The sequence below is a fragment of the Battus philenor genome, unplaced genomic scaffold (genome assembly GCF_028537555.1).
Source record: "Battus philenor isolate CCGP_79_NKW_IND1 unplaced genomic scaffold, ilBatPhil1.0.hap1 SCAF_6, whole genome shotgun sequence".
NCBI classification, from domain to species: domain Eukaryota; kingdom Metazoa; phylum Arthropoda; class Insecta; order Lepidoptera; family Papilionidae; genus Battus; species Battus philenor.
In genome coordinates, this window is record NW_027181726.1 from 16,669,441 (window position 1) to 16,683,837 (window position 14,397).

General features: G+C 40.5%; 1 protein-coding gene and 1 non-coding gene across 3 annotated transcripts in view; one reads left to right on the forward strand and one right to left on the reverse strand.

The window, feature by feature from the left end:
* Positions 1–14,397, forward strand: part of LOC137930156 (uncharacterized) — a 73,000-nt gene that overhangs the window by 15,975 nt on the left and 42,628 nt on the right. Inside the window, exon 1 of one of the 2 annotated variants that reach the window (XM_068773298.1) lies at positions 9,801–10,110. The exons of the other annotated variant lie outside the window; for it this stretch is intronic. Within the exon in view, the coding sequence (XP_068629399.1) occupies positions 10,109–10,110 (2 nt within the window). The 5' untranslated portion in view covers positions 9,801–10,108. Of the gene's footprint in view, positions 1–9,800; positions 10,111–14,397 lie in introns of those variants that run through there. 2 annotated transcript variants of the gene reach the window in all.
* TRNAS-UGA (transfer RNA serine (anticodon UGA)) lies at positions 9,798–9,879 on the reverse strand. Its single transcript has one exon. It is a non-coding gene; the product is annotated as a tRNA-Ser (tRNA).

The following is a 14,397-nucleotide window of genomic DNA, read 5'->3' on the forward strand; positions in this document are numbered from 1 at the left end:
TCCAAACTTTGCTTCCAAATCCAAATAACTTACCAAATAGTAATACACTTTGTATCACTGATCGTAGATCTTAATCTTATAACTCAAAAAACAACACTGAATTGTCGAAATGGTGAGTACACCTTTTTATACTACGGAGAAGGTTCTAGTAAGTTCGAGATAGTACTCGGTTAGAATATCAGAGACCCGTACACAAAAATCTATAAATAACTTCAAGGTCACGCGTGTTTACGACACTTCTTGATCTTAAGGGTTCCGTGTTTATTGTTTAGAGGGTTCGGTAACTCGTGCTTTGTATCAATATTATTAGTGAGTTTTAATATTGTCCCTTGCATCGCTTTGTATTTTATATTTTTGTTGTAGAGAGACCTTAAGGGTAGAGAGGTTCTCTATCTTAATTGCTAATAAAATGCTGTTATAGGAAAGAGACAGCACGACTGTTCAATACGGAACGCCGTTTCGGAACATTTGTATTTATCAAAGGTACATGGCTATTTTTACATGTGGGTATAATTAAATGGAAAGTTTTCAAAGTGATCCGGCGCAAAAGTTACGGTTCTGGTGCAGAAGTCCGTCAACACAGGACACTTATATTTGCACCGATTGGGACTCGCGGTCTTGCAAGCGGCTAATAAAATATGAAGGTTTAAGTGGCAGCTACAACATTACTATGCATAGTATGGTGGATATCGAGCAGGCCTTTGAATTTAGTTCCAGGAGACGAGATTTAGGCTAAGCTATTCTAACGCCCTGTCGCATGCAATCCGTGGAAAATATTGTTGATAGCAAACTGATTTTTGCCCAAAAAATAAATGAAGTGTTTAATGGAATCAGGCGTTACCTCGCGAAAGTCCATCTTAAGTAAGAAAAGGACCAAGTCATTGACTCTGTGTTTGACACTAATCGGTGTAACATTCCTCCTGAGGATGCCCCGTGGAGGGATGAAACACGTGTTGAGTAATTTGGCGGTGGCGGTTGGATGATTCGCATTGTTTGCCGCATACGCATTTATCAGCGGGCTGGCGGGCGGTGCATTTTATTGCACGACTACCACTGCATGTGCGGAAGTGGCTAAATATTGGTCCTTTTTTCACTAATGAAATGTTTGTTTATTGCCAGGTAGGAATCGCAGTTGTATTGTTAACTGAGATCGTATTATTTAGATCAAAACGCGTTAGTACCCTCGTAGGTTTAACTAGAAGGATATATATATTATAAGGAATATTAATTATCACTGTTTTTGAAAGTAAATTGTGCTCTGCTGTAATTTTTCTCATTACGTATGAAAAATCATATTAAATGGTAAAACTTCAAAGATTACTAACTTATTATGATGTCACTGTATTAAAATGCATTAAATTTAAAAGTCTATTTAACGAAAACTCTTGAACAAATATTTATTAAATAAGTAACGTTGTTAATAAATTTATTTCCAATAACAGAAAATGCAAATAAATTCGTGAATTGAAATACATACATTAACGTTACCGCGGGCAAATAAATAGTAACCAACTGTGTTCATTGTGAGAATTAACAAAATAATGATCACTCGGATTGCTACACCGTCAATTTAGCAGGATGTCCACAGCTGGGCAAGGGCCTCTCCCAAGAGCCGGTCGGCAGCCCGCTTGCACCGTCTTCAAACGACCGTATTACTAAATGGATTAATAAATATATTTTGCTTGGAAACATTCGATACGTTGCGGTCCCTCCATTTATAGAATAACTCATTGTAGTTTTTTCGATTGATTCTAGATTTTTTTATTTTCCAGCGGCTCTGTGTTTTTAAACGGTTTTATTTAGTTCGACCCGTACGGAATTCGTTTATTTGGGTCAATATTAGAAATTGAAATTTAAGCACCTTCCCGTTGTCAGATTGATCTGAAATCTGGTACACACATTTAATTTAGATGACAATTCGATATAATAAAATCAATAACATTATAAATCTAAGATGGCCGCCGATACAAAATGGCGGATTACGTATTTTTCCTTAACCCCCTCAATATGGGTATCAAATGAAAGGACTACACTAGTAAAACACGATGATTATGTCAAAATTTAAAATTCAAGATGGACGCCGTTCCAATATGGCGGACTAGGTACATATTTTTCCACAACCACCACAATATGGGTATCAAATAAAACGGTTTAAAAAACCGTTTAACTTAGAAGTTTTTTCACCGATTTTATTCCTACGCACGGTTCAGTCTGTGTGATAAACGTTGAATATTCAATAATGGTTTGTTTTAGAGTATTTTAGTGTGAAGATGCCGTAAGGTCGGATGACTGTAAATGGTATGCCGTAGTCTGTTTATATGGAAACGCAATAAAACCCAAATGACAGAGCGTCGGACGAATGTGGCCCGTATGTCAACACGGCTGCGGCGACAATGGCTTCCGTGTTGTGCAGCGTTGGGAAAACCCGATTCCGTATTTTCGGACGATTTTAAATTCCTCGCTCGTGCGCTGAAGGTCGTCGCTCGTGCCTGACAGGTGCCTGTGACGGCTGCCATAGAAATCTATGTACAGTTTAACTTGAAAATAGCTGTCAGCATATTATTTTGTGATATTACATTATGTTTTAAGTAAGTCATACTGATCACCCGATGAAAAACACAATCAAATGACTTTCATTGTATCAACATCTTTCAACGCGCTGATACATGAAGAATTTACGACAAATTAAGTCTGATTTTAGTTTAAAGTAAACGAATCCGTTATGTATCCCGGACACTGTACGCATATACAATAAAGTTCCACAAGATATCTTAGACCTCGCGTTTCATACTTTTCTATCTAATATTAAATGTATATTACTTAGTAATTTTTTTATAGCATTAAATAGTTTATAGTTGATATATATGTTTGGAACTTGGTTTGTCGGCTCATGTACATGGTTGCACAAACATATTAAAATTTACGCATGAAACAAAATGTAAAATTTCATTTAAAAGAGTAACTGTTGAGATTCTGCTCAGCTCTTCTCAACAGATCAGCGTTAGCCGGCGGTTGCTTATTGCTTGTAATGTTAAAATAATAGAAGATTCAAAAGCGCATGTAAATGCCTACTTAAATAAACTTCTCTTGTAATAATATTGCTATATAAAAAAGCCGCCAGATGTGAAAGTTCCCGCGGACGTCGTCACAACGCTCAACCTTTTGTTTGTCTCGCCCACTCGTCTCGCTCACTCGCACGGCGTGCACGGTACGCGCTCTTGCTTGCTCTTGGCAGGTAGCCAAGACGCGCAGCACGTGCGCCTGCGGCCGTTGGAGTTCAGAGAGTCGGATTTGAGCCATGGTTCGATGCGCAACCGCGCGTAGGCGAATTATTCATTTTCCGCGCACAAATTGTTTTAATAATTAAATAAACGTGTTTCCACATCACACTGGCTCCCAACCCGTGGCCTACACGCTAATTATCGACGAAATCGCGTATTCAACCGTTCGCCATCTTAGCGTCGTAGAAGAATCCCATCGAAAATTTAACAATTGTGCGTTATCGGAGTGAATTTCGTCAGTGGTTTGCATCTGTTGTTTGCGATGCCGCGTCGCAAGGCTCCAGGCGTCCGTAACAACGTCGAGGATGAGGACTCGGACAGGTTCATGACCGAAGGGCAGCTATCGTCGTTCATGGCGGCGTTCGCCAAGGCTCAAGCGGAGTCAAACCGCCAGCTAATCGAGAGTCTTTTGCTGCGATCGCCGGCCTTCACCACAGGAGCGCCCTCGCCATCACCATCGCCATCGTCGTCTTCGGCTCATCCGTCTCCATCGGGAAACTTCGCCGGTTGCACGGCTCGTTTCAAATTAACACGAGAAAGTGTACAAAGCAATCAGCGAGCAGGGAGTGCGGGCTCGTGCGCGCGTGCGACGTGCAAGGCACGCGCCGCCGCCGCCGCCGCCGCCGCCGTCGTCGCTGTACCAGCTGTGGTAAGCGCAGCAAATGCGCCGAATCGAGGTAAACGGTTTTGTGTTTATTGCAAGAAGAGTGGACATAATCGCGATGAGTGCTCAAGGCTTAGATCTAAAAGTGATCCGCATACAGTTTCGTGTTACGGTTGTGGTATGAATGGTGTTATTCGTGCTAATTGTGTTAACTGTAATACAAAAAATACGGACACTAAGGATTCGTTCTTTGCATGCGACTTTATGTCAACAAATAGGCATTTATATTCCGAAACCGAGGCATCGAATTGTCAAGCCCATGTTTCTTTTGATTGTAATACTGTTTTTTTAAATTCTGTTTGTAATGTATATGATGTGCCTGATGCGCGGTCAGTGGATAACTCGCGTACCGAGCGCTTGCGTCCGGATGTTTGTACCAAAGGCCGTCCAATTTTGGACATAGAGATTTTTGGCTATCGCGGTACCGGTCTATTAGACACGGCGGCTAAACGTAGCGTTGCCGGATCCACGCTGTACTCCTTGTTGCTTAAGTTAGGGCAGCCGATGCGTAGTAGCGTCATGACTGTAAAACTTGCTGACGGTGTAGTGCGTGACGTGACAGTCAGACTGGTGGACGTTGTGGTGATGCTCGCGGGCGCATCAATACCTATCACATTTATTATTTTTCCAGATGCAGTTAACAATGAAACATTGCTAGGCATTGATTTTATACGTAAAGCTGGTTTGGTTATTGATATTTTTAATGAAACGTGGTTCACAGCTAATCAACCTCAGGTCATTCACCCCTTGCGTTGTGAGAAATCACGTAACTTCATCGGGTGCGCCTCTGCCGACATGTTGCGTTCGGACGAGGGTATGATGCTGTCACCACCTGAAAGAGCAAGCCTCGCGCAGACATTGCAGGAGTACGAGGACATTTTCCGAGAAGGGGGAGGACCGACGTCGTTCGCTGAACACCGCATTGACACCGGCACCCACCCGCCGATCGCCGTCCCGCCGTACCGCCTGACGCCTACGAAAAAAGAAGTTATGGAGGCTGAAATTAATAAGATGCTGACGGAGGGTGTCATCGAAGAGTGTGAGTCTCCGTGGGCAGCACCAGCGCTGTTGGTACCTAAAAAGGATGGGTCCTACAGATTTTGTGTGGATTATCGCAAATTGAATTCCATCACGAAGGTCGACTCCTATCCGCTTCCGGTGATCGACGATCTACTGCAGTATACTGGCAAAAGTTGTTTCATGAGCACCATCGACCTCAAGGCAGGTTACTGGCAGGTCGCTGTCAAGGAAGAGGATCGCGACAAGACCGCCTTCGTGTCACCATTTGGCGTTTTCAGATTCAAGCGTATGCCTTTTGGCTTGCGCAACGCTCCAGCGACGTTCCAGCGTCTGATTGACAGGTTTCGTTCAGGGTCTGCTTTAAAAGGCGTGACTATTTTAGGTTACATAGACGACCTCATCGTGATCTCTGAAAACTCTGCTCAGCATCTACAGGATCTTCGAGCTGTTTTCGATCGCCTTCGTGTCTTCAGCCTGTGCGCCAATCGAGCTAAATGCGTGTTTGCTAGAGAAAGTGTTAAGTATCTAGGTCACGTGATTTCGTCTCAAGGGCTATCGCCGGACCCTGACAAAATCAGCGCCATCGTCGATATGAACGAGCCAACGAATGTGAAGCACTTGAAATCCTTCTTACAGACGTGCTCGTGGTTCCGTAAGTTCGTGCCGAACTTCGCAAAGGTTGCGCAACCGTTGACTATGCTGACGAAGAAAGATCAGTCTTGGTTGTGGGGCGAAGCTCAAGTCGCTGCGTTCTTGGAACTTAAGAAATCACTTACCTCTCCTCCAATCCTCATCCAGCCAGATTATAGTCTTCCTTTTGTGCTTAGGACTGACTCGAGCAGCTATGCTTTAGGTGCAGCTCTCTTGCAGGGGGAGTCGCCGCGCGAGGAGCGTCCGATCGCGTACGCCAGCCGCCTTCTGACTTCGGCGGAACGAAACTACTCAACCACCGAGCGTGAAGCTCTTGCAGTTGTGTGGGCAGTCGAGAAGTTTCGCGGCTACATCGATGGTCATCCCGTGCGCGTCGCCAGCGACCACCAGCCCCTGAAGTGGTTACTAACCTTGAAGTCTCCTGCAGGTAGATTGGTCCGTTGGGCTATGAAGTTGCAGTCTTTCGATCTCCAAGTGGACTACACCCCAGGAAAGGCAAACGTCATCGCAGATTCGCTCAGTCGACCGCCATGCGTTGAGGAGGCTCGAGATGCTTGTGGCGTCTGTACGGTGGTGGTTGAAACGCCACGATGGGAGGCAACCGCTCTTCGTAAAGATCAGCTCGCAGATCCTGAAATCGCGAAGATTATCCTGGGCCTGGAGGGAAAGGAAGAAGTGGAGATTTGTAGGTGGACAGATAGAGGTTATCATATGTCAAAGGGGATACTTTACCGATATACGGAAGCAGAAACGGAAGAACCGCAGCTTGTTGTACCAGTCAACCGTCGGAAGCAAGTTATGGTTGAATGTCACGACGCTGCAACAGCTGGTCACGATGGTGTTGATAGGACTTTGCATCGTATTTCCCAGCGGTTCTATTTTCCTGGAATGCGTCGTTTTGTAGCGGAGTATCTCAAGTCTTGTACTGAATGTCAGCGTTACAAGCCTTCGAATGAGAAGCCTTCAGGCTTGTTGCAGACTCCAGTACCCGCACAGCGCTTCGAAGTTGTAGCAGTAGATTTGTTCGGTCCACTTCCTAAGGGCCCCAAGGGTGAACGTTGGGTCCTTATTGTCGAAGACACCGCCAGTAAGTGGGTAGAGCTGTTTGCGCTTACTGAAGCTACTGCTGAAGCTTGTGCTAAGATCTTGATAGAGGAGGTTTTCCTTCGTTTTGGTGTTCCTAGGCGATTAATTTCTGACAATGGTGTCCAATTCGTCGCCGATGTTATGCAGAAAGCTATGTTTGTTTTGGGTGTTAAGCAGAATCTGGTGCCCCTGTATCATCCAGAAGCGAATCCTGTGGAGAGGAAGAACAGGGACCTTAAGGTGCAAATGGCTATCCTCGTGGAAAATCACCATCAAAAATGGCCTGAAGCTCTGCCATTTATTCGTTTCGCTTTAAACACATCGTTGACAAAAGCAACCCAACAGACTCCTGCATACCTGACTTTTGCTCGCGAACTTCGCTCACCAATTGCAGCTCAGACGGACTTGCGTGCAGTTGTCGAAGCGGAGAACTACGTGCCGCAAATCACACCTTATCTGCTAAGACTCGCAGATACTCTCCAGTCCAGCAAAGAAAGTATTGAACACCAACAAGACCTCCGCAAAGCTGTTAAAGATAAAATTCGTAAAAGTGACAGTCTCGACGTCGGCGACCTCGTATTGATGAAAACGCACGTTCTCAGCAACTCTGCAAAAGGAGTCAGCGCTAAGTTCGTACCTAAACGAGACGGGCCTTACGTCGTTCAGAAGAAAGTTAGCCCAACTACGTACCTGTTAGCGTTTCCTGATAAGTCCGATATTACCATTGGGAAGTATCATGTCTCTGACTTAAGACGCTATCATTCGCGAGAGGGTGAATGCACTGAGATTCCTGAGCCTGTGGCTCCAAAACGTCCTCGCGGCCGACCGCGAAAGCTTGTGTCGGTTTGACCAGTTGTGAGGTCACTGGTCCTGGTCAAAAGGGGGAGTATGTAATAATATTGCTATATAAAAAAGCCGCCAGATGTGAAAGTTCCCGCGGACGTCGTCACAACGCTCAACCTTTTGTTTGTCTCGCCCACTCGTCTCGCTCACTCGCACGGCGTGCACGATACGCGCTCTTGCTTGCTCTTGGCAGGTAGCCAAGACGCGCAGCACGTGCGCCTGCGGCCGTTGGAGTTCAGAGAGTCGGATTTGAGCCATGGTTCGATGCGCAACCGCGCGTAGGCGAATTATTCATTTTCCGCGCACAAATTGTTTTAATAATTAAATAAACGTGTTTCCACATCACACTCTTCAATTTGAATGGGGATAAATAGTAAACATTTATAAAAATAACGAAATGCTGGCTTTAAATAATACATATTCCGTAAACGACAATCGAATTATTTTCAACCGCCTTTCGTTTTCTATGGTGTGTTCCGCAGTAGTTATCGGTTTTATCTATTTTTTGATGATGCGACGTTAAACTATTATCAAGAAACATTTTTATAGAGTATCATTTTTAATTTTTCTATCTATGCTCTGACATTTGACATGTTTTTTTTTTAATTTATTGAAAATGGCACAGTAGACATATGTAGTTGCGCAAATGATGCTAGTTAAGGTAAAAGGGATTATATATAAATTTGAACCGTAATATTAATAATATTAATATAATTACATATACGACAAAGCTAGCCCAGCGGTTGAGAACAGAGACTTATTCGCGGGTTCAATTCCTGGGATACAATCTTAAATAATCCCAGCCCATTTTGTTTATGGTCATCCAGAGCGTTATTGAAAGAAGTGATTTGCACAAATGTGGCGTCGATTCTCAAAGATGCAGTCTTATATATAATTAACACTTAGTGAATTAATTAAATAGGGTTACACTGTTCACAAGAAACTTTCCAGAGGATTTGCAGCAACGTTCTCTGCGTACCATAATACTACACTGGCATTTCCAATCCATCTGCCAAGCGTAGCCATTATGGTATATACCCCTAAAGATATCTTTGAAGGAGTAGCCGTCTATGGTCTGAAACGACGACAAAATCTTAAAAGTAAACATTTTATTTACAATATTCTTTGTGATTTTCACGAAAAACCCACCGCACCGAGGACGGTGCACTGACTTGTGCGATGTTTATATCATATAATCATGAAGGCACGACGGCGGTTGCTTTGTTTTCCGTTGTGTAATAACAAGCAGGCCGCGTTTGCGTTCTGAATCATTGCCGCCCGGACACCCAGGCTACGCTTCCCATTAAACATTTAGTCTGCACAGAAGCCACAAGCTTCACGTCAAATTAATTGATTTTATAAAAGTACACACTTGCCTAATTCTGTTAATAGATGTCGCTATAATTAATTATGTAATTATCGATATATAACTTCATATTATCTGTATTCGTACGTACTTTATTAATTTTTTTATTGTTAAGTTTAGATAAGCTCAATTGTTTTTAGTATAAGTAAATAAAATAACTATTCTTAAATTATGTAATTTTGGATAACATAGCACTTTTTAAGAATTTAAAAAACAAACTGTCAAACCTAATGTCAGTCAAATAGACAAGAAGTGATTGTATCTGTCAACAAATTATTCTTTGTCAGCACTAAGTCAACAAAATCTTATGACATGTTGTATTATATATTAGTTTGTAATATAAATATGTGAGTCTAAAGGTAAACAATTAAAGATGTTTACCTTTTTCTGCGAATAAAGATGGCGGGTGAACGCTTGTTCGGCAATTCTACAAAATAGGGCGTTTCTTATATCGTTACGGCGATGTTTACCATTACTGGTTCATGGCACAGATAGGTACCGCTCATGTATAATGGTGCCACGTGTTTATAGAGCATTCAATTATTACTTCTCTGTTTTGGTTCTGACATTTGATAGGTACTAAAAAATAATATTAGTTTAAATTTCGAAAAAGGTAAGAACACGAACAGTTTCGCACTGGACAATTTTTGAAATTTAAACGTCATTATTTTCCGTTTAAAATTTAGTTATTAGTAAAAAAAGATATTTCTAATTAATATTGAACTTTATTTTATACTAAAACACTCAAATTTACTTACGAGCGTAGTATATTTGTGTTACCTTAAATTAAATATTTCGTAGTAAAATTATTCATAATAATATTAAAACTAAATATTATTTGTTTGTCAATGTTAAAATGAAATTATAGAAAAAGAAACAAAAAGTTCGCTGAGGACAGGATTCGAACCTGCGCGGGTAGAACCCATTGGATTTCAAGTCCAACTCCTTAACCACTCGGACACCTCAGCTATGCGATGTTTGCCGAAATTGTGTGAGACAAGGTCGCGGGCCGCGGGCCGCTCAGTGTGCTCCGGCAGCGCTAGTGAGTGGTCGTGTGTTGTGTTCCGCTTAGTTTCTGCGTCGCCGCAGCGGCAAACGTCGAATCGCCTTCGGCACGTTCGGTTTGTGTCTCGCGTGTGACTCCGTGATCGCTTCAGAACGCCCTCTATCTACTGTCTTATTCCACCCTGCTGTCACATGTAAGTTTAAATTTTGCACTGCAACCGAGATTCAATAATTCATTTATGTTAATTACCTTTTTTTTGCGTTCATTTATGCGGTAAACTTTGACAGCTGAACCTCGAAAAAGTGACCTCATTACATTGAGTTATTGTTTACATTTTTTCTTTCTTATTTGTCAAATATTTTTTTTGACATTTTACGGCGTTTTTTGTTTAAATTATCGAAGACACAAAAGAAAAAAACAGATTTGTATTTTCCTTTTATCTGCTGCCACAAATGTCATTGGACTGTTAAAATAAATAAATTCAAATATTTTTATTTGAAATGATCACATACATTTTTAAAAATATATGTAAGTTATGTTATAATGGTATGCGATTAGGTGTCACTTTTTAACAATAATTTTGACTTCTATAGCTGGGATTTTTTTTATATAAAATTAGAGATTGACATACGATTCCGTAAGTGTCTTTGCCGGTAATAATTCTTCTCCATACGTACAAATAATTCAGTGGCTCATTTTGATACTATAGGTCCTGCAATCCCACGGAGTGCACTGCTGGGTTTATAGCACTAAATAACATAGTTTACAGTTACACACGTGTATAATAATTATTGTTCAGTTCAACACGAGTGAGCGCAAGTTTCGACAGTCATTGCTATGATGTGCAGTGCAATGGTGATACGTCATCTTTGCCAGGGGTCCAGAACAAATCTGTGTAATATTCTACTTACAAAGTTGTCTTTTCTGTGCATTCTGTGTATTTAATATACCCCTATAGAGTGATATATGGATATGCTTCTAAAATACAAAATTAATGCATACAAATATTAAATATATCCGGTTAAGATCCTTCGACATATTGTTCGTCGCCAATATGTCGCTTCGGCGATGTGTCTGTCCATTGAAATGTCGGCCAAATGTCTTTCGTTATTATTTCCAGACATTCGAAAGAACTGATCAGGATAGTTAATTCAAGTATATGAACAACATCGCACTGGTATAGGAAGTATCATTCATGATTTGAGTATGAGATACATTTCACCTATATAGGTATTAAAAATATGCTAGTAGAGTACTCAGAGGCAAGGCATACTGCGTGAACGGTGACAGACCAGCTCTGGTGGTGCAGTGGCAACGGAATACGGTTTAGAGTCTAAGGAATATTATTTGAGGAAATTTTTATCTCTATTCGTACAATTTTTCATTTCCTTTTATAAATAAAGGAAGATTTAAAATATGTTATCTCGCTGGATCCAAGACATGGTACTGTTGTTAAGGAAATAAATTGTCCTGAAGCAAACGATATAAGCAAATGATGACTTGCATATATTCTGGCCGCCTTTTCTCCACCATTATTAATTATATTTGATTAATGTTCTTTCCTATTTCTTGTTAATTGAATGAAGTACCTTCTTAAACTATAAATACAGACGTAGATATGATTTTGAACAGTTTACTACGTTCGAAGCACCAATAACACCATATATTTATGTATGGGCCTTATGTATTATTATACATTTAATAATGTACCTTATACCTTTAATAATGTACCTTCGCCTACATAGTTTTTTTTTCATAAGTTCATACACAACTTTAAATCATTTATAGCAATGATAGACGTACACATTAAAATGCAAGTAGAACACAATCTGATAGAAATTAGTATCAAGTAAGGTTCCCTTGTAATGACATCTAACGCTGGATACAAGTCGTTTTCAATTTATGTCCAACGGTGAACGTCTTACGGCTTCGACCATAAACTACTAGAATATTGGTATTCTCAGGCAAAACTAAATTGATCTGATAAGAGCCCACAATAGACGTTTTTTTTTTCTGTGATCAATATATCAAAGCTACAAAAATCATCCTGTATTTTGAAGCACTTAGCAGCAACGAAAGCTCTATAACATTACTGTAACTTTAGATCAATGGTCGTTTCGTATTAAACTGATATCACAAGCCAATTTCGTAGAAGTTTGAAGTGAAGACAACAACAGTTTGAAACTATACAAAGTTAACTGCAAAACGAATTGCGTGTAGTTGCATGGCTGTCAGTTTGTTTAAAGTAGTTTCGGCTTTGAACTGTAAATTTCAGTTTTTCATAAAGTACTGATGGTAAATATGAATGTAAAGAGGGTGAAGGTGAGACAACATCAGAGCATGTATTCGTTTGATGATAGCTGATGGCAAGGAAAATAGTATTGACTATTTACAAATTCGACTACAATGCAATAGCAGCAGCCGCATCTGTGATGATGTCCAAATTCAAATCTGCGTTGGAAATTGAATTGTGCGCAAGAATGATCCAACACAAAAGTCTCTTGGCCGAAGTAGTCAGCAACACGGAGCGCGCTCGCTGCAGATGTATGATTTACTGCGATCGACTCAGTCGAAATTACAGTCCGTCCGACTGATACTCCTTTGACTAATACAATTGTCTACTTTGGATAAATATGCGAAGAATTTTATAAGTTATATAAAGGAGTTAAATAGAAGCTACTTTAATAAGGAGATACAGAATTACTTTTTTTTATTAATTCTAATATCTATCGCTAGTGGTTTTTTTTACAATATTTATTTTTCGCTTAAACTAAACGCAGACAGTTGGGAGAGGGTTGCCGCTATTTGATACGGATCTTTCTTCTCCCAGCTGCGAGGCACGACAGCGTTTTATAATTTTTTACAATTTTTTACACAATACATACAGAACAATACGTTGAGAATTACTACTTAATAGTAAATCCTAATTTGGTATTGTGCTGGAACATTTCCCGCACACTTAGTATAAATAAACTTAGTTCTACAAGTAACTTAGTCAAGTTATCACCGAACAACAAATATATAATGATTTATTGATAGTCATGTAAACTTTTTGTATTTTATATATTATTTATTGACGGTAAGGAAAAGCATTACACTGGGGACAGCCTGTCTCGTAAAAAGAATTACATTGACGCACGTTAGGGAAAGTTTAGTTAGAACTTAAGAAATATATTAAAGGAAAATTAATAATAATAAGGTCGGTAGCGCTAGGGTTGTGCGCCTGACTGTACCTGCGGCCAGCGATGACGTCACGGATGACTCCTCCGGGTCGCGTAATGAATAATGCACGAGCGATGCGATGCGTGGCGACGGCGCATTAGCTTAAACATAAGTCGGCCAATTCGGAGATTTGTCTATATATAGACACACGCGGAAGTGTTGAACTGTTCTGGTAGGTTCTATGGAACTTTCCACTGAAGCGACGGACGAGGATCCTTGCTGCATTATTAATAGTTGGTAACATGTCCAGCTTTGTGATGGATGGATCCAAAGAAGGTCCTCACGAAATCTATGCGTGCGAATTGTCTCGGAGAGGTAAAGATGAAAACTGACAAGGGAGCGCCATGACCACCACTATCACGATACACATGCCAAGAGTGTGTGACTCAGAAGGGTATATCAGATTATCTAAAATGTAACTGTTTTGCAACATTGGTACTGTCGGCTATGTATCAATTTAGTTTATGTTATCTAATTATCAAAAAGTAATCTATTTCTATAATACGTGTGTTATATTATAACTTCAATCTTTGATAATTTCTTCATAAAATCAATTATATTTCGGTCAATACGTTTTCCTGATTCTGTAGCTCGTAGATAGATATTTCTATAGAATACCGTCGTTAGGTCTTCGGTTTCCGGTCTACGGTACCTAGACTATGTTTTTAAAACTCTGATCATAATTCTTTGGTTCCAGACATTTGTTCTAAATTTGGTTTCAGTTCTTTTAACTTCGTTTGCTACACGATTGTAATAATTTATAAATTTCAAGATGAAGGTAATGCATGTTGTATTGAAGTTAAAAACATTACGGCACTATCTTTCGGTACAAGGATTTAGACAGTGATGATGCGGGGACTATACTATATAAACAGTTACGGTGTAAATAGCACGGTCGCACGAACCTAAAAACTATATTTCAGTGTACGCGAAAATTATATTTTATATTTATGAATGTAATACTTTATCTATTACATTAAAAACAGTTATTGGAAAATTGACCACAGCGTGGCATGAAGCATAGTTCGGATTTGATCAGACCAGACCACGGGGCTACGGCCTCATGATCACTATCCACTTTTCAGGAGATCACAAGTTATTGTCTGTCATCATCTTTTGCGGGGAATTCCCAACCTCAATCAATGACCAGCACTGCTGCTCGAGCTGCAGTAGTCCCCAGAGCTGTGTGGCTGGCAGAACAGAGGGGCTATCGACTTCTGGCTAGTAATGTTTTACAGAATGTATTGCGGTATATTCT